Source organism: Lampetra fluviatilis, chromosome 35 (assembly GCF_964198595.1).
Source record: "Lampetra fluviatilis chromosome 35, kcLamFluv1.1, whole genome shotgun sequence".
NCBI lineage: Eukaryota > Metazoa > Chordata > Hyperoartia > Petromyzontiformes > Petromyzontidae > Lampetra > Lampetra fluviatilis.
The window spans coordinates 3,670,171-3,695,269 of NC_136309.1; the positions used below are offsets into that span (position 1 = coordinate 3,670,171).

A 25,099-nucleotide genomic window follows, 5' to 3' on the forward strand; every position below is an offset into this window, starting at 1 on the left:
CGTGGAGAACATGCGAGCTTAAATATATAAATAATATTCACATTTTTGTTACGAAGCCCCAATATTCTGCGCTAAAATATATTTTGAACTGTACTGGTGCGGGTTTTTTTTTTTAAACCAAAATTGATTTTTATAGCAGCTACGATGAATTAACAAAAATATTAAACAAATATTGGGCAATATTGGGTTCACAGCATCGGATATGCTTCCCTCTCGCTCACTCGGCCAAAATAACAAAATTTGCATACGGTGTCCCGATGCTTGCTATGGAATAAATAAATAAAGACATATATGCGTACCCGACAAAGACAAAGATCCCCCATATAGCCTTAACAGACGATTGGGGCAAGTGCTGTTAGCGAGCACCTGTGAAGGCCGGCACGGCACACGAGGGGGTTGGTGGCCGGCACCACGCCCGGCCGCCTTTGTCTCCCCAGTGGCGATGTTTACTACACACCGCACTGGGTGCTCACTTGCGGCTGAGTAGACCTAGGGGAGGCCCAGGACCGGTTCAGATAATCGTCACTGTAATTGGCCGTGAGCGAAAATCGAACTCGGACCGCCGGGTTCGTAGCGCAGCGCGCTAACCACCGTGCCACCGCTCCCCACGCGCACACACACACACAAACACACGCACGCGCTCACCTGCACCAATACCAACACAAAGTGGCGGTGGATGTCACCACGGCGCCTGTGCCAGGCCAGGTGCACTTTGAGGCCACGTGAAGTGGCGAAGGCTGCCGCTAACAGGAGGTCTCGTGGAACTGACCCAGGTTGCCATGGGTTGGCTGACTGAGATGCGTGGTAGATGCCGCATTTTAGCCGCCCGGCGCTCCGCTCGTTGTTGCACGCACGCACGCACACACTTGCACGCACACACGCACTCACCGGCACGCACACGCACGCACACACGCATTCACCGGCACACACGCACGCACGTACGCACTCACCGGCACGCACGCACGCACCGGTACACGCGCGCATAAAATACCAAGATACCCAAGGGCAGAGCACACCTGCATTTGCATATTTTAATTTTACATCGGGACACATTCGGTTTCTGTCACTCGCGTCCATCACTGCATGCGGAGGCGGTGGAGGGTGATGCATTGCAGACTTTATTGCCGCAGCAGCAGCAGTCATAACAGTGGCAGCAGTGATAGTAATAGCAGCAGCAACGGTAGTAATAGCAGCAGCAGCATAGATAGCAGTAGCAGCAGCAGCAGCAGCAATAGCAGCAGCAACTAATAGTTTTAGCAACAGCAGCAGCAATAGTAGCAGCAGTGATAGCAGCAGTAGTAACTACAGCAATGACAGCAGCCGTAATAGCAGCAGCAGTGATAGCAATAGCAGCAGAAGTAATAGCAGCAGCAATAGCAGCAATAGCAGCAGCAGTAGTAACTACAGCAATGACAGCAGCCGTAATAGCAGCAGCAGTGATAGCAATAGCAGCAGCAATAGCAGCAGCAGTAGTAACTACAGCAGTAATAGCAGCAGCAGTGATAACAATAGCAGCAGAAGTAATAGCAGCAGCAATAGCAGCAGCAGTAGTAACTACAGCAGTAATAGCAGCAGCAGTGATAACAATAGCAGCAGAAGTAATAGCAGCAGCAATAGCAGCAGCAATGATAGCAATAGCAGCAGCAATATCAGTAGTAGCAGCAGCAGTGCTAGCAATATCAGTAATAGCAGCAGCAATAGCAGCAGCAATGATAGCAATAGCAGCAGCAATATCAGTAGTAGCAGCAGCAGTGCTAGCAATATCAGTAATAGCAGCAGCAATAGCAGCAGCAATGATAGCAATAGCAGCAGCAATATCAGTAGTAGCAGCAGCAGTGCTAGCAATATCAGTAATAGCAGCAGCAATAGCAGTAATAGCAGCAGTAGTGATAGAAATAGTAATATCAGTAGCAGCAATAGCAGCGATAGCAGTAATAGCAGCAGCAGCAGCGATAGTAGCAACAGCAGCAGTAATAGCAGCAGCAGCGATAGCAACAGCAGCAGCAGCAACAGCAGCAGTAATAGCAGCAGCAGCGAGCGCACCCTCGTTATTTTGTCCGAAAAGCCACACAGACGTGGAAGTCTCAATTTTGCAGAACCCCGGCAGGAAATGATAATGTGTGGCGTTTATTTCCTTAAATACGCTACTACAGTACAATTGCAGATACTCGCGTTTTCTGGAACCGTACTCGTATCGCGGTTTGATTAATTTGCTTTGGGCAAATTAATTGAGACACGAAGCAGGCCAGGTAAGGTGTGAAGCCTTGAGTTGGAATCTTTGCCAGGATTGACTCAATGCCATCATCATCATCATCAGCAGCGGTAACAGCAACAGCTGTCATCATCCTCATAAACCCTTTGGGGTTGATAAAATGAGTACCACCTGATGGGATTGCATCGCTTACACACACACACACACACGCGCATCTACAGGTATAGACAAAGATCCCCCATATAGCCTTAACATAATGTAGGGGCAAGTGCTCTTAGCGAGCACCTATGAAGGCCGGAACGGAACACGAGGGGGTGGGTGGCCAGCACCACGCCCGACCGCCTTTGTCGCCCCAGTGGCGATGGTCGCACACCGCACCAGGTACTCATTTAAGGCTGAATCGACCTAGGGCAGGCCCAAGACCGGTTCAGATAATCGTCACCGGTGTTGGCCGTGAGCGGGAATCGAACTCGTGCCGCCGGGTTCGTTGCGCAGCGTAGCGCTAACCGCTACGCCACCGCTCCCCACATCTACAGGCATGTACACACGCGTACAAAAGACAAAGATCCCCCGTATAGCATTGAGCAGACTGCCGGGGCAAGTGCTCGTTAGCGAGTCTAACGGTGCAGTTCCCGAAGAAGTTGCCGGCAGCCGAACGGCACGTGGCGGCACGAGCCGAGAGCGCCATCGGTGAGCCGTGCAGCAGCAACAGCTGTTTGTTGCCCTGCACCTGCGGTTAGCACGGTTGGATACGTACGGTGCGAAAGAAGTTCAATATACATGCGTGCAACCCATCGTCATCCCTCTGGGGGTCGATAAAACGAGCACCACTTTGCGGGGGAAATTAACATTGGTTGTGGACTCGCCCCTGCCATAGTAATGTGGAACTTCCACCGGTAGCCCAGGGCTGACGGGGGGGGGGGGGGGGCGCCGCTCGCGACGTAGCTCACGGCGGCTTTAACGAGCGTTTCCTTCGCGACGCAGCGCGGTGGAGAGGAAGTCGGGTTGGGTGATTATCGGGCGGTGAACGCGTGGACCGTGGGTGGACGTTGGGTGTGTCGCTCCCTCGCTCACTCTCGCCGACGGAACGGTGGAGGTGGAGTCGTCTCGTCGGTTGCGCAACGGGCCGGTGAAGGGGAGAGCGGAGCGGTTTAGAGAGGAGAGGTTCGCGTGTAGGTGATTGAGCCAATCAGTTTGCATCATCTCTTTGAGATTTGGTGAATTGCCCGCCCGCCCACTGACCCACCCACTCACTCGCTCACTCGCTCACCCACCGACTCGCTCACCCACCCACTCGCCCACCTACAAAATGACCCTCTCACCAACTCACTCATCCACTCACTCAGCCACTGCCCATCCACTCACTCACCCACCCACTTATTCAGCCACTCACCCACCCACTCACTCACCCACCTACACACTCACCCTCTCACCAACTCACTCACCCACTCACTCACCCACTCACTCAGCCACTGCCCATCCACTCACTCACTCACCCACCCACTCACCCATTCACTCACCCACCTACTCACTCAATCACCTACCCATTTACTCAGCCACTGGTGATCCACTCATTCAACCACCCACTCACTCAGCTACTAACCCAATCACCCACTCACTCAATCACCCACCCACTCACTCAACCACCCACTCATCCATTCATCCACTAACTCACCCACTTTCTCACTCGCCCACATCAACACAAAAGCACACAAGGACAAAGATCCCCTGTATAGCCTGTAACAGACTGTTGGGGCAAGTGCTGTTAGCGAGCACCTTTGAAAGGCACCGGCATATGAGGGGCTCGGTGACCAACACCACGCCCGGCCGCCTTTGTCCCCCCAGTGGCAATGTTTACACATCGCACCAGGTACTCATTTGAGGCTGAGTCGACCTAGAGGAAACCCAGGACCGGTTCAGATAATCGTCACCGGTGTTGGCCGTGAGCGGGAATCGAACTCGGGTCGCAAGGTTCGTAGCGCAGCGTGCTAACCGCTACACTACCACTCCCCCCTACAAAAAACACACACACACCACAGAAACACGCACACACACAAACCCACCGGCTCCCGAAGAAACTTTTCCAGGACCGTCGGAGCGAACCGTCGGTCATCACAACAGAAACGACGCGCGGCGCAACCCGGCGCAGAGGACGATGCGGTTTCAGTAAAAAAAAAATGTATTAATTCATCAGCGGTGTCGGCCGTCGGTCGCATGCTGAGCGGTAGAAGCCCCGACACGTGGATAATTACAGAGACGCTCGCCTGCCAGCTCGAGCTGGGAATCATTGAGCCCGGGACCGGTGGGGGGGGGGGGATGGTGCTGAAATTGCTGGGGCGGGTGAGGGCCTGGGGAGGGTGGCGTGGGGGGGGGGGGGATGTGGGGGGGGGATGTGGGGGGGAGCTGTCAGCCCGGGCTGCCCCCGTGACGTCACTGCTGCTGCTGCTGGTCGCGCGCGAGAGGGGATTGGGTCACGCGTGGCGCGGCTCTCGCACGGGATTTGCCGGAGAGGCCGATGGCACCGCACGCGTGCCCAGTGATGCGCGCCGCCTGTACGCGCCGCCTGTACGCGCCGCCTGTACGCACCACCTGTACCATACTCGGCAATTCACCCATTCCCCCACCCACTCGCTCACCCACCGACCCGCTCACCCACCGACCCACTCGCCTACTAGCTGTGTGCGGCGGGGTGTGTACCATACAGACCCCACCACCTTGCTCGAACGAGCATTCAGGCGGTGCTTATCTCCCGTTTACAGCCCTGAGCCAGTGGTGGAAGTTCCACATGACTATGGCGGGGGGTGGGGGGCGAGTCCATCCGTAGGACATCCACTGTTGACTTCCCCACAAAGTGGTGCTCGTTCTATCGACCCCAGACAGATGATGAATGGGTTCAGTCAACCCCCCCTCGCCCCCCTCCACCACAACCGGGATTTGGAACTCGCAACCTTCCCGGGTTGAACCCGGCGGCCCGAGTTTGATTCCCGCCCGCGACCGACAACGGCGGTGACGGGTACCGGGACGTCGCCACCGGGCAGACACAGCTGGCGCTGGGCGTGCGGTGGTGCTGCCCCCACCGCCGCCCTCGTGCAATAATCATGATGATGATGATAACAACACGAATTGTTATAGAGCCGCCTTCCATTCCACAAGGCCCAAGGCCACGTTTACCAAAGACAAATGCAGTGTCAAAAAAATTAAAATACCCTCTACCAATATGTGGGGCAAAGCGCAGGTGCGTGTGGTCTGTGTGGAGGAGTAGGCCAATAACACCCCCGCCCGCCCCTTCCCCCCTCCCCGGGTTTTTTCACGACACCGCTGCGGTGGAGGTGGTGGCCATTGTGAACCTCCACTTGACGTTGCCTCTCGATGTCCCCACCTCCCTCTCCCCCCTCTCTCTTACCCCCCCCCCCCAAACTCCCTCCCAACCGACTCTGCCCCCAACAGGACACGGGGATGGAGAGGGCGCGGGGTGCTGAGGAGAGGAGGGCACGTGTGGCTGTGGAGGAGAGACGCAGAGGCAGGCAAGTGGCAGATCCGTGTGGGAGGGGGCGCGGGGGATGGGGGGCGGGGTAAGGGGGGCGGTTGGCGATGGGGGTGATCGCCCCCCACCCATCTCTTTAGAGCTGCTTGTTTGTTTGTTGTGTTTAGTTTGTTGACCTTCACCCCCCCCCGCACCTCCGATTGGATACGTTACGGCGTGCGAAAGAAGTTCAACAGGACGTACGTACACCCACGAGTTTGTGTTGATTTCTACGAGGGAAAAGACGTAACATTCGAGACGCAGGCTTCTACGACCGAAGCTATCCATGATAGAGGTTTTTTGTGGGTTAGATCGCGCAAATATAAATGTGTCGTTAAACCCGCCACCACCCGACACAGCCGATCAGTAAGGTTTGTCACGTAAAGAAAAAGTGCCAATTAGTGACTAGTTCAGCACACCGGTGTGTTGGAGAGTAAACCCACAACATTTACAATTCGAGTACCGTGACTTTCCACCGGTGATTACAACAACCAGCTTCATCAGGCGATAGCCAGGATTGTGAAGAAGGTTCCTCCCTTTAAAGCTTTCGTGACTGCAGGGATTCATCTTCTTGGTTCTTTTGGTAAAGTCACGTAGAAGGGAAATAATAAAATGATCAAAATCAAATCAAAATAAAACATAATAAAATAATTCTCGTGACGTTTCGGCCACAACGCAAGCAGCCGTCCTCAGGTGAAGACCAGGTCTGTCGGGCAGACGCTATTTTATTATTTCCCTTCTACGTGACTTTACCGAAAGAACCAAGAAGAAGGTTCCTCCCGTTTCGGTCTCTAATAAAAACAAATATATAAATTTACTATGTGGAGAGGCGGCAGCAGCAGCAGCAGCAACAAGGTGTTGGTGCATCACCGCACAGTTGATGAGAAACTCCCAGGCCTTCCTGCGGGCATCGTCGGAGTGAGGAGGAACCATGCCGTGGCTGGCTGACTGGCTCGCTCGCCAGTCCGCACGCGGATCTTTGAGTTGTCGAGCGCATCTCCGCGCCGCCGCTTTATCTCTCGACCGTCGCACGCCGGGACCACGGCCTTCGCCCGGAGGGCACGCGGCCGTGCAGCGGCCCCCCGTCCCTCAACTGGGCAAAATAAAAAGGCGATTATTCCGCTCGGCGTGGGAAGAGGAGGTGCCGGGGTAAGAATTGGGATTTTTACCGACACGGTTTTTTTTTTATCCCTTATGTGGAAAATTTCCATATGAAATCCCGCGAGTGGTGGGCTGTCAATATTCAGGTCTCGCCAGGGCCGTATTTTAATGACTTTGATTTGCGTTTCACCTTATAAACCGTATATATTACACAGCCGCATCTGAGGCTGTAAGACCGCTGGCGGTTTTATTATTATTTTTTCCCTCGGCACCGTGCAACATTGATTTTTATTATTTAACGGGTATTTGAAAAAACTTTAAAGAGCTGGAGCTGAAAATCAGTATATATTTTTGTTTATATATATATAGCATATAAATAAATATGTATGTATTCAGATTCGGGGCTTATTGATATTTTCTGGAGCTCAGCCCCAGACAGCTCCGACTGAAATTAAGCCCCTGGGAAATGGAAATTGAAAACACACGTACGTATGCACACACTTTCAAACGATCACGATCCCATGATTATGCTTATCGCCTATTAGGGGCAAATGTTATGATTGAGCCCCTATTAAGGGGGTGAGGGGGGGGTGGTGTGGCATGCCCCACGCTCGGCCCCCTTTGTCTCCCCCCTCCACCCCCCCCCCCTCTGTTCAGACACTCAGACGGCACACCCAGTCGATCAATCCAAATTATATTTAAACTATGTTTTCATTTTAGCAGCTAAGGCCCACTGAGCTATGTAGCTTCCTTAAGTGACCTGGCCACAAATGATAGCTCAACAAAGTGGCTTATCATCAGCATCACGTGGAATTGTATTGCACATTTTACAAAGCAGGAGCACATCTCATATTTTTTCTTAAACCCTCAATTTTCACCAAATTTTAAATATGCAACCCAAACAATAAATGTGGGCTCTATAATTGTTTTTTTTTTTTTACCAAACACACAATCGATCCATTGCCAATTAAAGTAAATAATTAGTATTTTACCACCACAGGCTCACTGGGCTGTATAGCTGTTTTTCAGAAGCGACCTGGCTACCACATATGATAGCTCAACGAAGTGCCTTATGTTGAAAATCATAGCAGCCAAATATAAACTTATATTTCTAAATGTTTAGAGGAAAACCCGAGGATCCGGTGAAAAATCCACGCGACCACGGGGAGAACATGAAAACTCCAAATATCCAGCAGGCTTCAGGGTCGGGATAAAATCCACGACCTCCTGTGTACCAGTCGAGGTAGTGAACATCGCTCCACCGAGGTGGGCGACTATCCTCTCACTGACCAGTAGCGTCCTCCACGAGCCTCCTCCACACATATACACAAAACAAAGACAAAGATCCCCCGTATAGCCTGAACAGACTGTTGGGGCAAGTGCTGTTAGCGAGCACCTGTGAAGGCTGACATGGCTTATGATGGGGTGAGTGGCCAACACCACGCCCAGCCATCTTTGCCTAGTAGCATTGTTTACACACCGCACCAGGTACTCATGTTAGGCTGGGTCGACCTAGGGGAGGCCTGGGACCGGTTCTAATAATCGTCACTGGTGGCCGTGAGTGGTAATCAAACTCGGATCGTCGGGTTCGTAGCGCACCGCGCTAAACGCTACACCACCGCTCCCCACACGTACACACACGCGCACACACACATACGTGTGGAAACTTGCATATTCAGAGGGCGAGCGAGGGACACACGGTAACAACGAAGAGCACCCCGTGGCAGAAGCTGCGTGTGCGCGTGTCTAATTGAGGCCATATTAACCCGTTCCGATGACGTACGTACGTGTGTACATCATCAGTTTATCTTCCCGTTCCGTTCCCGCTACGTACGTTCACGCCATCGGAATCGGAAGGTCAAAGGCCACGCGGGAGGGGGGCGCGCGGCGCAGTTTGGCGCCAGCTATCGTAGAGTGCGTCGGCGGCGGCCGTGTCGCTACGCTTCTCCGCGGTGACTGCCGGTACAACGTCTTCATGAAAACAAGAGGCGCTAATACGCTCCCCTCTGAATAAAATCAACGCTGGCGGACGGGGACGCGCACCACCCCACGCAACGTTTGCAAACCGTCTCGGAACGGGAAAGGGTTACATCAACCACGGGACATCCGCCGCGTCGTCGCTTTCTCCCTGGTGAGTTTGGTAATAAACGGTGGATCGATGCTCGGCGAGCGCCAACTCCCCCCCCCACCCACCCAGCCGGTGACCGTGACTCGATTGGTTTCTCTCTCCCGGGCCGCGTCGATTCCCCGCTACCATTATAATTCTTTGTAAATTCTTTCCATGAATTTAGATTTTTTTTAAATTACTGTCGTGTCTTTTTCCCAGCAGAGCTGTCGTTGGGGAAAAAAAAAAAATCTACGAATTGGATGTGAAAGTTGCATTCGGTGCATCCCGTCGGCACCTTATTAAATCCTTTATATTAAGTTCGCTTGCTTGCTTGCTTGCGCGCTTACGACCGTGCAAATATTTCGGTCGTTTTTTAACCCACTTCCCGTGATCCAATCGAGCTGACATTTTGCACACAGACTCGTTGTGCGTGACAATTTATTTTCGTGAAAAAAAAATTCCAAAATTTTACACTTTTTAGGAAAAAATAAATTATATTTAATTACCAATTGCTTAATGGTGGCAGGAAATCATCTGACCCATAGGTGGCAGCCATCTCAAGCCAGAGGACGAGAGGACTCTAGCCGCCACGCATATAAAGGATTTATAGTGAAAAACTTTGTTTTTACGGGTAAATTTTTTTTCTCATTTACATGGAGGTATGTACATTTAAAAATAAATCAATAGCTTCGTAATCCAAACCGGTCGTAGAACAATCAAAGGCAGGAGTCGACCGAGGGGAGGCCCAGGACCGGTTCTGATCATTGCTGCGGGCAGGAATCGAACTCGGGTGTCACGCTGGCTGGGCGCGCGACGCGTTTACTGCTGCGACCAAAATCCCCGACACATTCCGCGTCCGTGTCACTGTCCGCGGCCTCAAGAGGGGAATGGCACGAAAGGCGACGGGTTCGGGTTATAATGACCCTTCCTCGTGGATGTGCGGTGAGAAAGGGCCATTGTCGGAAACGTCACCTATCGAAGGCCACGAAGCGCCATCGACGGATGTGTTGAATCGAACATTGCTTTTGTCGTCGTCGTTAATCGAGTCCCTGAGAGCGACGCATTAGCGTGCTAAAGTCTCGCTCGCATTGCAACGACTTGCTGAGCTTTAGCGGCCCCCTTCCATTGCGGACGGACGACGGACGGACGGACGGACGGAGCTGACGCACAAAACCCTTCCGCCCCTCGGGTCAGAGTGCGTTAATGAACGGCACGCGCGCGAACACGTTCGCTCCGACTCAACCTCCAATTCCAAACGTTCAGCTGCCCGGTAGGGGAGCCACGGCGTGGGCTAGAGGATGGCCGGTGGGGGGGGGGGATAGGGGGATAGGGGGATGTTGGGGGGGGGGGGGCAGGCGGTGGTGGGGGGCTGGGTCGATGGATCCTAATCGCGTTTGAGTTACTGATTTTCGTCGAGCGAGCGAGCGAAGAGTGGGGGGGGGGGCGCGCGGGGCACGCGAGGTCCCCGCCACGGCCGCCGCTCGCGCGAAATGAAACACAATTCCATCATCGTTGCTGCCCCCCCCCCCTCCCTGCCCCCCCCCCACTTTGCCCGTGCGGGCCGTGGCCCCTGTCGCTCACAACCCTCCACCGCGCTTGCACTCGCTCCACGCTCGTCGCCGTCGTTTTATTCATTTTATCGGCCGATGCGCCATGTGGGAGGACCGTTGCCCGAAACGTTTCCGGTTATATACGGTGGTTTTATTTTATTCTTTTGTTTACGGTCACGCACTGTTGTTATTGACGCACGCTGTTATTTGTTCTGATTGTTATTAAAGTCACGCATTTCAAATCCTTGTTGGTGGGGGTGGGCGAGGTTCTACATACATACATGCTACCCATCATCATCATCCCTCTGAGGGTCGATAAGCCGAGTAGAAATGTGTGAGGAAGTCAACAGCGGTTGTCCTACGGATGGACTCGCCCCTGCCATAGTAATGCAGAGCTTCCACCACTGGATCACTGCCTCCATGCTCACTTGTATCGGTTGCATTGTTTGCATTGGTAGCAGTCGTAGCAGGGGTTTCAGTGGTAGTAGTGGTTTCAGTGGTAGCAGTGGTTTCAGTGCTTACACTGATTGCAGGGGTTGCAGTGATTGCAGTGATTGAAGCGGTTTGCCGTCGTTGCAGTGGTTGAGCTCAGAGGAATAAACTGTCCCCCCGTGGGGGGGGCCGGGTGGTGGGTGGGGGGGGTCACTCAGGATGTGCCGCACGTTCGTGGCGTTGCGGTCGTCGTTTCACCAAATCAAGGCCGCGCTCGGCACCGAGGCTTCCACGGCGAGCAGCTCCGCGTCGTTACAAACGACACGCAGCTCCCCCAACTGTGGAGCGCAATGATGACGACGACGACGACGATGATGATCGTGAGAATAATGATCAAGTTTTAAAATAAAAACACACTGAGGAATCACCGTAGGTTTATCCGGGCCGGCGAACCGGCGCTACGGCGAGCGGCGAGCGAGCGGGGGGTTGCCGGTTCAAATCTCCGTCTTAAGGGTGGCTTGACTCGGCCCATCATCCCCTCCCTTACACGGTCGATAAAATAACGACCACTTTATGTAGGAAGTCAACGTTAATCGTCCAGTGGGGAGACTCCCCCCACCATCGGTCCAGGCTCGATAAAATAGGAACCAATTTGTGTGGGAAGTCAACGGTGATCGTTCTATGGAGAGACTCGGCCCATCATACCTCCCTCCGGTGTCGATAAAATAGGAACCAATTTGTGTGGGAAGTCAACGGTGATCGTTCTATGGAGAGACTCGGCCCATCATACCTCCCTCCGGGGTCGATAAAATAGGACCAGCAGTGATTTTCTTTTGGAGAGACTTGTCCATTTGCCATAGGAATGTGGAATTTGCCCCCCCCCCGCCCTGCCACTTGAGAGCAATGTTCGCCGCATGACAGTCAAACCGATATATTTAATAACACCCTGAGCTGCGATTAAAGCCACATATTGAGTGTAATAAAAGGGAATTTACTTTTGCGGTTGTACAATAACCGATGACCAGCTCGCTACGCCCCGGGAAACCCAGCCTAAACCGGTTTCGTCACTTGAGAACACAGTTTGTGCCCTGAAGAAGGCTCATTGCCCGAAACGTCGCCTGTTACATATTTCGATTTTTGTTTTCTATTAAGGTTACGGTGTTGTTGACAAATGTCTCTAGTTTTTTATTTATTTAAAGCTTTCGTAACTGCAGGGATTCGTATTATTTTATATTTCCCTTCTATGTGACTTTACCGAAAGAACCAAGAATATAAATGCCTCTTGGTGTTTCAGTTCAATTGGAAACCATGGGCAGATCAGATCATGATTTGAACCCAGATCATCCCGACACATCCCAGCTGTGTGTCCCCCAGAGCGTTGTTGTTATCATTATTATCCCCAGTAGTTAGGGTTGGGTGGTAATGTGCCAGCACGCATATTGGTGAGAAACATTCTGGCATAATTTGCGGCGTAACGCCGGGACATCGGTGGGGTCATATTGTTGTTAATTGGCCTAGAATTCCATTGTGCAGTCTATGATGTTTTTGAAATGCGCTAGACGACTAGCGGCGATGTTGTCTGCAATGTGTATTGAATGTACTCGACTGCTTGGTGTGATTTATATAGCGAATGTTGAATGCACTGCAATGTGTTACGTATTATATCGCGTATTTAAAAAAAAAACACAAATACCGTTAAATTTCAATTTAAAGCTTTCGTGACTGCAGGGATTCATCTTCTTGGTTCTTTCGGTAAAGTCACGTAGAATTGAAATAATAAAATGATAAAAATAAAACATAATAAAATAATTCTCACGACGTTTCAGCCACAACGCAAGTGTTGAGGAGACAGTCTGAGTGACAAGCCCCAGGCTTGGAGCGACTGGGGCTTGTCATTCAGACTCTGTCTCCTCGACAGACCTGTTCTCCACCTGAGGACGGCTACTTGCGTTGTGGCCGAAACGTCGTGAGAATTATTTTATAATGTTTTATTTTTATTATTTTATTATTTCAATTCTGCGTGACTTTACCGAAAGAACCAAGAAGACAAATACCGTTGCGTAGTCTATAATTTAGACTCGGTGTGCGTGAGGCTGTTTTGCGCAGCATATAATGTATATTTAAACGCGCACGAATAACATTACGTGGCACATGTATATTCATGTTTTTCTCCCCTTTTCCCCCAAGTGACTTTAAACGACGACCTTGTCTCACCCCAGCCACACTCGAGCACCGCTGGCTCTTTAACCTCCCCCCCTTCTCTGTACATGTGGTCAGAGGGCTTGCGTAAACCTCGCCTGCAGGGCCCTTTCTCACGAAATGACGCCGACGCTGGACTGGGTGTTGGAACCCACGGTGGGGGGGGCGTGGGGGGTGGGGTAGGGAACGGGGGGGGGTGAAGATTTAATCCCCTTGAGACCTAAAAAAAAAAATTATAATTGTATTGATATTTACTGGAGAAATATTATTAAATATTTTGTATTATTATTAATGAAGGGCCATATTTAATGGTCTTAAAAAATGTTCGGTCCGCAGCCCGCAGCTCCCCCCCCCCCCGCCTCCCTTCTCTTGTGACCCCATTCCTGACCCCCACCCCCCCGGCTTCCCCCGCTTGTGTGACTCCCAAGATCCACCTCTGGCTGGACCCGAACCGCCAGGCAGGCGGGCAGGCAGGCGGGCAGGCAGGTGGGCAGGCGGGCGGGCAGGCGGGCGGGCAGGCACGATGCATCAATGCCAATCCCAGTGACCGGTCACCCAGTGTAATGGATCTGGATGAGAGCCCCCCCCAACCCCGCCCCCCTCAACCCCCCCTCCCCACCCCCCACCTCACGCCTCTCCCCTGCCCCAGCAAAGCGACCGTTGAGACACAATGCACGACGAGGGATGGGTCTATGCATCACGCGGCGCCTCCGGCCAACGCTTAAGCGTCATGCGAATGATTACGCTGAGCGCCCTGCGTGTCACGCACAATAACACCCCGGCCCGGTTTAGTATTGCTGTGTGTGTGCGCGTGCGTGCATGTGTGCGTGCGTGTGTGCACGTGCGTGTGTGCACGTGCGTGTGTGATTTAGTGGGGGAGCGGTGGCGCAGTGATGAGCGCGCCGCGCTGCTAACCCGGCTGCCCCGAGTTCGATTCCCGCCGACGACCGATAACTGGGGAATATTTGAACCGGTATGGGGGGCCTCCCCTAGGTCGGCTCGGCCTTAAATTAGTGTCTCGTGCAGCGTGTAAGACATCACCACTCGGGAGACAAAGGCGGCTGGGCGTGGTGCCGGCCAACTTATCCGTTCGTGTTACGTGCCGTGCCAACCTCAATAGGTGCTCGCTAACAGCACTTGCCCGAAAAGTCTGTTAAGGCTATAACGGGGCATCTTTGTCTTTGCACATCGCCACTTTGGCGGAGATAAAGGCGGCCGAGCATTGTGGCCAGCACCATGCCTACCCGCCTTTGTCTCCCCCCAAGTGGCGTGCTTGCTAGCAACACTTGCCCCGACATTCTGGTAAGGCCATACGGGGGGGGGTGGAGATCTTTGTCTTTGTAGGAACCGTTCACGCATGCATGAACCTTCACGCTGTATATATATATTTTTTCACTTGCGCCCGTGGCATCGGGAAACCGTATTATCGCAGAGAGGCAGTCAATTCACGTCATCCTCCTCTCCCCCGTGCGCTCTCTCTCTCTCTTTGTTTCAATGTGCATATTCAACGCGGTGCCCGAAAGGGGTTCTTTAATGCCGATTAACGCTCCCTTGCGTCCGCGGCCCCGCAGGGAGAGGAGAGCGATGCACCCGCGGTTCTCAGGGGCCGTTTGAAGCGGATCGGCCGATAGAGGCAACGGAGAGGGGAGGGGGGGGGCTCGACGGAGCTAGCAATTAGAGACAATGGCAAAGATACCCCCCCCCCCCCCGTACATAGCTCTGAGCAAACTGTTGGGGCAAGGGCTGTTAGCGAGTTGCAACTGTGAAGCCCGGCACGGCACACGAGGGGGCACGGTGGCCCGGCCGCCTTTGTCTTCCCCAGTTGGCGATGTTTACACATCGTGCCGTGTACTCATTCGAGGCTGAGTCGACCTAGGGGAGGCCCAGGTCCTGGTTCAGATATTCGTCGCTGGCGTTGGTGTAATTGCACACGCACACATAGACTCTATACATTGAGACCCGTAGACTCACATTGAGATCTATACGAAAGAGACATAATTGTCATCACGTGATACACTCAACTGCTGAGTGTATCACGGCTCAACCACCTGAACTTCGGTAAAACTACAGCTGTCTCTCGGCACCAAGACCACCGCCCCTGCTGCGACGAGCAGCAGTAGATCACGGGATGGTGAGAGATGGCGACGGCTTTTAGAGGGAGGCCTTCATCCAGCAGTGGATAGATCAGGGCTGATGATGATGATGATGATGATTAGTAGGGTGAAGGGCGGAGTGGAGGGTGAGGGATTGTGAGCTAAGCGCGTTTTAATCCTTTTCAGAGAAAAAAAAACATCTTCAAAACAACACAGATAAGTCGACCTAGGGAAGGCCCAGGTTCGGTTCAGATATTCGTCGCTGTAATTAGACCAATGGCAGACTCTATACGTAGACTCACATGGAGATCTATAGGAAGGAGACACCGCCATCGCCGATGACACACGCCGCTGCTGCTGACGCAGCCATCTCTGGCTCGACCCCCTTAGCGTGAACCTACAGCAGTCTCCCTGCACCGTCTTAGACGGCCCACGCCGCGCCGTCGCCACACAGGTGTCCGCTCGCTCTCGCGCAGAGAAGAGCGATTCGGAGGCACGGGGTGGGGGGAGGGGAGAACCGCGGGTGAGCGCGGGAAGGGCAGCGGCCACGCAAGCAGCCGGTGTGCCAACCATTGCCCAAGTTCTGCGGCCCTCTATATATGAAGGTGTTTTTGGCAAACTTAACGAACGCTGGGACGAAACCGGAGTGCCCGGAGATAACCCCACGCGTGCAAGGGGAGAAACGCTCGATCCCCATGCAGACGGAACATGTGGAGGAGCCCACTTGTTTTGCAGACAGTCAATATCGGGGCGACTCGCCACACTCTTTTAGAGTTCTCCTGCGACGTCGTTTTTACTCAGATGTTTTTTTTCCCTTCCGATTTTTTTTCTTGTTTCTGCTCTGATTTCTCGTTTGGTTTTTTTTTGTTTCCGATTTTTCTATCTGCTTCATCGTCCTGCGTAGTTTTAATGTCATTGCCTTTGTCGTTGTGGTGACCCAGGTCCACTCACCCTTGCAAATGAGACTTTCTCCTGGTCTCTGGATTGCTCACTTGGTTTCAACGTATTTACGTATTTCGGAACTTATTTCGTGCCGTACGTCACCGACCGTGCGAATCAGAGGTGCGAGGAGGGGGGGAAGGTCAACAAACCAACACACAGAAAGCAGTTCTAAAGAAATGGGTGTTTGTCAGTCGAGATGATGTAAAAGCTGAATAGCTCCCAGTGCCTTCCTAATATCGTAAGGAAGGGTGCGTTCCAGACGGCCGCAGAAGCGCCGCATCTGAAAGCGCCATGCGATGTGGGTGCCACCGTCTTTGTTCGATGGCTGAGCAAAAAATTCGTCGCTGCTGCTGCGAGGATGACCGGAGTTCACGTGACGATGGCTTTACGCTCCTTGATCAGATGAGCGAAGTAGTTGTGGTTCATTTGTGGCGAGCATTTTTTGCGTGTAACTTTGAAGCTTTAACTTGAAACTTTGATCATTGGACACCCCGAGCCAGCGGTGGAAATTCCACATTCCCATGGCAGGGGCCAAGCAATGCAAGGGGGAAAATCCGGGTTACAAATGACAGCGTGGTAAATAGAGGCCTTGTTGATAGGAGTTGTCAGGGTGAGGAAGAGGAGACGGATGCATGAGAGGTGTAATTGTGAGCAGCTGAGAATCTGTTGGTGTTTCGTGTGAGGAGGTGGAGGAGGAGGAAGTGGGGACGTGAACTGTAGACCATGGTGTGTGTGTGTGTGCACGTGCGCAGAGCCAAGCGATGTATGCGTGCGTGTGTGCGGAGAGTGGTGGCGTAGTGGTTAGCGCACTGCGCGAAAAACCCGGCGACTCGAGGTTCGGTTCCCGCTCACGGCCACCAACACCGGCTGACGATGATCTGAACCGGTCCTGGTTCTCACCTCAAATGTGAGCACCTGGCTCGTTGTGCATTAAACATCAGCATTGGGGAGACAAAGGCGGCCGGGCGTGGTGCTGGTCACCCACCCCCTCGTGTGACGTGCCGGCCTTCGTAGGTGCTCACCGACAGCCCGTTAAGGCTAATTGGTATGACGGCAACATCGCTCCTGCCAAAACTTGCCAGGACCCTCCTGAGAATGAGCCTTGAGACCCTGTGAGTCTTTCCCTGGGTCAACGAGCGATAGTAAAACAGCACAACAAGGTGGCAGACCCGTTAAACAAACGGCTAACTCGACACGGTCGTCACTAACGCCGCGGCCGTGAAAATAATTTCTGAGAGGCGACGTTTCGGGGCAGTGGCCCTTCTTCAGAGCAGAAAGATGACAAGAGAACTCGCTGCTGTGATGAAGGGCGGTTCTATCGGTACTATCGGTACTATCGGTTCTATCGGTTCTATCGGTACTATCGACACGGGACGATGTTGAGGTGTTGTCATCAACGCACTGGAGCATTAGCATCGGAAATCTATACAGCAGCAGCAGCGACGAACACAGATACGTAATGCGCATCACACAATAAAGGTCCCCCCCTATAGCCTTACGATTCTGGGGCAAGTGCTTGAAATTTCACAACCCAACCACCCCATTGGGAGGTTCCTATAGCCACCTCTGGTCACTGCCGCTATCACCAAATGCATTCCCTTCGCTGGTGTATGATGATCGGTATGAACGCAGGAGCAGCAAATGCTGCAGCAGCAGCAACAACGGAAGCAGCAGTCGCAGCAGGCATCGCGAAAGCAGCAGGCAACAGAGGAAGCAGCAGCAGTAGCAGCAGCAATCGCGGCGGCAGCAGCGGCGTTATGTATTCCGCTCGTGCTTAGCGGCAGCAGCAGTAGCAACAACACAAGTGGCAGTGGCAGCAGCAGCAGCAACAGCAGCAATGGCAGCAGCAGCAGCAGCAGCGGCGTTATTTATTCCGCTCGTGCGCAGCAGCAGCAATGGCAGCAGCAGCGGCGTTATTTATTCTGCTCGTGCGCAGTAACGGCGGCGGCGGCGGCGGCGCTGCTATCGCCTTCGCTGGCAGTGAATCTGCATTCCGGGCATGCGCGGCCCTCGTGCCGGTCTCCAGACGCGGGCGGAGGGGGTCAGGGGTCGCCCCCAGATCTCGTCCCGAGAGCCGCCATTAGAGAGGCAGCTCCCCCGCCGGCGTGATTTATGACCGGGCAGCGCAGGGGAGGACACGTAGATGAGGCTCCGCGGGGGGAAGGGTGCGGCGGTGGTGGCGGTGGTGGAGGTGGTGGTGGCGGCGCTGACGGGGAGTTGTGGCGCAGCGGTTAGCGCGCTGTGGTGCTTTGGCCATGCGCGTTTTTCCACCGAATTAACAGCGACATCGAATATCCCGCGATCACCCGTTGGGTTACGTTCGTCGGCCACGCACGCGATTAGCACGGTTGGCCGCGTACGGTGCGAAAGAAGTTGAACGTACGTACATTCGCGAGTTCGAAGCTCGATCATTAGTTAGCGTTCTGAGATATTCGTTAATGGGTTTTGAGGTCCAAATGTTTACAGAGGTTGCAGGGGGGGCGGCTGATTCGACGGCAGCGAGCACGTTACATGAGAAGGGAGGGGAGGATACAGGGGCTGCGTAGAACAAAAGCAGTTATATTTTATGAGCATTTACTAATAAATAATAAACGTAGTAAAAAAAAACCCAGATCTGTGTGCAAGAAAATCTAGAAAGTCACGCAAAATACCATTTACGCTTGACGCCGGTGAGAGAAACTCAAGTATGCCATTTAAAACAGCTCCGAATGTACGATTGCATTTTCCTATTTTGAACGAACAGTCTTTCCAAGAATAGCAATTTATCAAGTTCCGGTCATGATCGGCGATTTGCCGGCAGGAGGGAGTTGAGAACGTGCCTGGTTCAAGATGTCAGCAGCGATAAGTGGGGCCTGGGCGAGACAACACACGCTCCTAGAAGCAGGGGGACGGGGGAGGGGTGGTCATGGCCAAGGATCAAGACTAGCAACGGAGCGGGAGCCAAAGACCGCAACGCATGCTCAGTTGGTACGGTCAAGATCTGTTGGAGGGGTGATTAAATCCGCACCTTTGGTTAGCACGGGTGACTATGTACGGTGCGAAAGAAGTTCAACCACATACATACGGTGGCGAGATGTTAACTACCTCGTGTGCGAGAGGCCGTGGGTTCGATCCCCGGCCCTGACTCCTGTACACTTGGAGTTTGCATGTTCTCTCTCGCTCTGTCTCTCCGTGGTCGTGTTGATTTTTCTCCGGGTCCCCCGGTTTTTCCCCTCCACATTTCGAATCAACGTGCGCTTAGAGTATTTGGCTGCTATACATTTCCACGTAATAAGCCACTTAGTCGGGATATAATTTTGTGGTCTGCTTCTGAAAAAGAACTACATAGCACAAAGTGGGCCTTACCTGGTAAAATATTTTTTTTTGTTTAAAAATAGTTGATAGTTTTAAAATCGGCACAGGAGCTGGACGGATGTTTTCATCACAGGTCAGTGAGAGGTGATGACAGCTGGGGGGGGGGGGGGTGTTGGCCTTCATCCAGCAGTGGATTGAGCATGACTACGACGATGGCGATTTATGAAGTGTGGGCTGTAGAAAGCCGAAACTGGGAAAACGAGTGTGCCCGATCTTCCAGGCTAGTGCTGCCACGAAAACCCACCACCGACCACGCTGTACGAGATTTCACTTGAAGTGCGTGTCGTAAAGATCCAAACCCTCACCTTCCTTCGGGCGCTTTACCACGCGGTTGGAGTGCCGCTCACCGCCGTGCATGCATCTCTCTCTCTGAACAAGAAGAACACGAGAGATATACTGTATTGTGGTTCTGTAAAACCCCGCTAAAAAGCAAACGCTCAGAGAATTGATGTTAAAAAACCTGCTCCAAAAATGTCCAGGATATACGATCCGAATTTTTATGTCCAGCTGAGGTGAGCACCTCGTGAATGCCTCTACTCTGTGTGCCGCACACAAATGCGAAAGATCCACATGCGCAGGCGGTGCGGGCAAGTGTTGTTAGCGAGCAGCATCTATGAAGCCATAACAGAGGTTTCTTTGGGTCAGATCGCGTAAATACAAATATGTTGTTAAACCCGCCACCGCCCGACAGCCAATTAGTAAGGTTTGTCACGTAAACAAAATGTGCCAATTTTTAACGACTTCAGAACACCGGTGTGTTGGAGAGTCATCACCGCAACGTTTACAATTTCGAGTGCAATGTTTCGCCCGTAATTACAACCAGCCTCATCAGGCGACAGCCAGAGTTGTGGAGAAATCCTCCTCCTGTCACTTGTGTGGCCAATCAGGTGCGAAGACCTATGAAGGTCGGCACGGCACACGGAGGGGGTGGGTGGCCTTTAGTCTGCCGGAGTGGCGACGTTTTACATTTTGCCACCGGGGTACTCATTTGAGGCCGAGTCGACTTAGGGGAGACCCACTCTGGGCCCGTTTAGCCCCCCCCCCCCCCTTTCTATCCGGTCAATTTCCATATGGCGCACACGCACACGCACGCTCATCTGGCAGCCATAAAACACATCATTTCCGTTTATTTGCGTAATTGACGGGCCAGCCTTTGCATAATGCAATCCCATTTGAGATGTATAATTAGCAGCAACGTCTCATGTCCCCACGAAGGCCGTTAATTTTCCTAACACGCCTCGTGTCTTGTGGGGGGGTTGGGTTTTTTTTCTTCCTAAGTAATTGTAGCAGTTTGCTTAACCGCGGCAGCGTAATATATTACGGTGTAATTCTATTTACCGTGCAGTTAAACGTAATGTGTGGTATTTATAGGCTAATGTTGCCTTACATTGGCCCAGGACGCTAGTTTCCTTGAAGAGTTTATTCATTTTGTGCACGTTTCCTGGAATTTGACGTCGCGCCTATCGAGGAGGCATTCAAATGAAATGTCTACATGTGATGTTAATAGTTCTTCACAGGCCATCATCATCAATTATCGTCATTATCCTTGTTCAATCCACTGCTGAGTACACTCCTCATCCCCCACCACCCCCAAGCCCGATTCGTCGCTGTTTCACCCGTTGGCTCTCGCGATGCAACGAGCGATATGGTTGCTGCGCACGAACTGATTCCATCGCTCCATCTCCACGGCGGTCGTCCTCTTGGGCTGCCACTTCGACTGACTGCGGCCTTAACAATTTCCCGTTCCGATGATGACAAACGTGTACGTCATCATACTCTTTGGTTCTTTCGGTAAAGTCACGTAGTTCGAAATAAAATAAAACAAATCACGACGTTTCGATCGCAACACAAGCGGTCGTCATCAGGCCACAACACAAGCGGTCAAAACGTCGTGATTTGTTTTATTTTATTTCTGACTACGTGACTTTACCTAAAGAACCAAAGAGTATGGATTCCTGCAGTCACGAAAGCTTCAAATCAACATTGTGCACGTCATCAGTTTTCGAATAATAATTTATTGAAAGCAAAAATAATACACGGACGTCATCGGAACGGAATGGAAAGAAAAACTTAAGTAAAATAACTTTATCGGTACCGAGGTTCACACAAGGCCATGAGGAAAGAGGGCGCGGGGCACAGTTTGGTGCCAGCTATCATAGAGTACGGCGGTCGTGTCGCTGCAGTTCTCTGCGGTGAGTACGGTGTCTTTAAAAACAACTGCGCTGCTGCACATCTCTAAATAAAATGAACGCTGAGCCACTCACGCGTTCCGAGATTCGGCGGTGAACGGGACACCACCCACCCTGTAACTTGCAGACGTCTTGGAATGGGAAAGGGTTTTTAAAAAAAAGATGTACAGGTAGCCCTCGGATTTACGAACGTTCGGTTTATGAAATTTCGCCTGAACGCAATTGGCAAATTGTGGACGCGTTTCGATGAATCGAATCGAAATTTCCGCGTTCACGAAATCTCACGACGGCCACGCGCCGCGAGATCAAACAAGAAGCCATCCGGGAGGCTGCGCCATCCGTCTGCTACTGCACATCTAGTGGTAAAGAGCTTCATAGCTCATCAGATTTCTCCTCCAGTCTTAATAAAGATTCCGAATCTGGTCCATGACAGTGTCACGGCATGCCTACAGTGCAACAGGAACGCCTCCACATCATCACCTATCCAACATGCAGCAGATCTTTTGGTGAATTCCCTGAAAAGGTTAATTATTTTTAACTTTAAATTCATTATTATTCAATCGTTTTATTATGATGGAGTGGGTGATAAAAAATAATAATAATTAGAGTTCAGACCATGGGTGCCTGATGAGAATTACATTTTAAAAAAATGTTCTCACGACTAGTTTTTTTTAATGTTCCAAAGTAATTATTCAGTCACAATAGTCACTATAGAGAATGCATCACCACCTTAATGTCACTTCTAGTCACGAGTCACGATTCAAGCTTAGACACTGGTCTCGAATCACACTTTATATTGCTAGTCACTTGAATAAGTCACAATTAAAGTCTTGAGCAACTGCGCAGTAAATCGCCACTCTTTCCATGAGTTTTGGTTATTAGTTCAGCCACTTGTTTACAAGTGGCCTCACAAATTTTTTTCTGATGACCCAGTTTTTGAATCGGCGTATGAACATTCACGCACCGATCGAATCGGTGGAGCTTGGGCAGGAGAAACGCGTAAACCCACTCAATTCGGTGCCCTTGTCAATACTTTTTTTCCTGCGGTGAGTAGTTGCGATGAACCTGCTGGGATGGGCACGCGCGTGGAAGACTGGACTCCAGCCAAAAAGAGAAAAACTCCACCGGAGCCTTGCAATTATTTCAGATGTGCACACGTACACCCCCCCCCTCACTTCGTATACATTTTTTTTATTATTATAATCCACAACTTAGCTCATTTTTGTTATTCACGCAATTATTATAGCAGCCTGCTGTAGTTTTACAGTGGGGGGGGGAGTGGGGGGGGGGCGATGTTTACGTGGTGGATTCCCGATTGAGTAATTTGCGTGGTTCAAGCGTGACGCTGGCGGTGGCACGTCACGTGGGTCTTTACGCTGAACCTGCAGCAGCAAGCGGTCATCGTGCTCCCAGTAAATGTTGCAACGTCGGGCTCGCAACGTTGCTGGCTTGAACGTTGGTTCGACGTTGGCTCTACGTTTTCACGTTCGCTTGGCCTAACCGCTGGGCCGTGTCACTGCGTCGGTGACATGTCAATCGGCTGCTGGACGAGTGCCTCGCCAAGCTGTGCGGGTCGTGGCGGATGTTTGGCTATACTTCACCACACTGGTCAGGGTGGAGGGTGGGCGGGGGGGGGGCATAGATGTGTTCGAATATAATTGCAGTACAGTACAACAAATGTTTTTTGTACTGGTAGGAACCACCTGGTTCCACCAGCCCACAGGAAATTATTGTGTCCGTCCGTCGTGCATCCAAAAATGGGAGGAGAGGGGTGGGTGGGGAGGGACTGGGTGGGAAGGGGAGGGTGGGGCTGGGTGGGGGTGGGAGGGGTGGGAGGGGTGGTGCCCGTCACTCCGTGGTGCCCTTATAAAACTCAACGTTTAACCTACTTTCACCGGCTTGTGCCCGCCCTCAGTCGGGCATATTTGCGGAATACACCAAGCCGCCGTTGACCCTGGCCATTGACTGAGCAACCCAACGTTCCTACCAGCTCCCTCCACAGGAATGTGTTTTGTGCTGTAACGTCACAATGTGTTTTGTGCTGTAACGTCACAATGTGTTTTGTGCTGTAACGTCACAATGTGTTTTGTTGTTGCACTGCCCTTTGCTGCCCAGCACGGGGCACTGCCCCACAAAAGATGGGAACTGAAGTTTAAAAAAAATGTTAAACATTGAATATGGTTCGTGGTGAGAAAATGCAATTGCCGTACTCTCCGTATTATAAGGACACGTCTTTGAAAGCAAATGTTGGGGGGTGCGTCTTGGTGAGGTGTGCCTAACCAGATTTGCGTGTGTGTGTTAAACCAGATTTGCGCAACTTTGTTGACGCTGGGTCACCTCTGTAAGTCACTCTAAGTCAGTCACTAGCCACTCTAGCCAGTCGTGGTTGTAGCAGTTGGTCTCACCACGTCACCTCTGTAAGTCACTAGTCAGTCACAACCCTTGTCAGTCACTATCCACTAGCCAGTCGTGGCTGTAGCAGTGAGGAGGCAGGAGCAGGAGGGGTAGTCATGCCACCAATAAATCACTCAAGTCTAGGCAGTCACTATCCACTCCAGCCAGCAGTAGTGAGGAGGAGGGCTGGATTCGCCACGTCGCCTCTGCAGCCACACTAGCAGAGTAGGGGCGCTCAAACCCAGGAGTTGGTGGCTGTAGCAGCGAGGGAGGAGGCAGAGTGGGGGCGCTGATCTCACCAAGTCACCTATTCAGTCACTCCAGCCAGTCACTATCCACTCAAACCCAAGAGTTGGTGGCTGTAGCAGCGAGGGAGGAGGAGGCAGAGGTAGAGTCGGGGCGCTGATCTCACCAAATCACCTATTCAGTCACCCCAGACAGTCACTATCCACTCAAACCCAGGAGTTGGTGGCTGTAGCAGCGAGGGAGGAGGAGGCAGAGGGGCACTGATCTCGCCAAGTCACCTAATCAGTCACTCCAGCCAGTCACTATCCATACTCTTAGGTTTTTTCGGTGAAGTCACACAGGTAAAAAATTAATAATAAAAATAAATAATAATATATTACTTTATTTCTATATTTTTTTCTAATATTTTTTAGTATTTTCTGTATTTATTTTTTTACCTACGTGACTTTACCGAAAAACCCGAAGAGTATGAATTCTTGCAGTCACGAAAGCTTCAAATCTAGTCACTATCAACCAGAGGTGTGGACTCGAGTCATGCGACTTGGACTCGAGTCAGACTCGAGTCATGATTTTGATGACTTCAGACTCGACTTGGACTTGCCTCATCTTTGACTCGACTTGACTCGGGACTCGAGAGCAAAGACTTGAGACTTACTTGTGACTTGCACAACAATGACTTTGTCCCACCTCAGAGGTGTGGACTCGAGTCATGCGACTTGGACTCGAGTCAGACTCGAGTCATGATTTTGATGACTTC

At 51.9% G+C, this 25,099-nt stretch overlaps 1 protein-coding gene across 4 annotated transcripts in view; it reads left to right on the forward strand.

Annotated features, from left to right (window-relative positions):
• The window catches only part of LOC144944521 (uncharacterized), a 121,235-nt gene that overhangs the window by 24,804 nt on the left and 71,332 nt on the right, over window positions 1-25,099 (forward strand). For all 4 annotated transcript variants that reach the window (XM_078872739.1, XM_078872741.1, XM_078872740.1 and 1 more), the window contains exon 4: window positions 5,660-5,736. In XM_078872739.1, coding sequence (XP_078728865.1) covers window positions 5,660-5,736 — 77 coding nt within the window. The remainder of the gene's footprint in view (window positions 1-5,659; window positions 5,737-25,099) is intronic.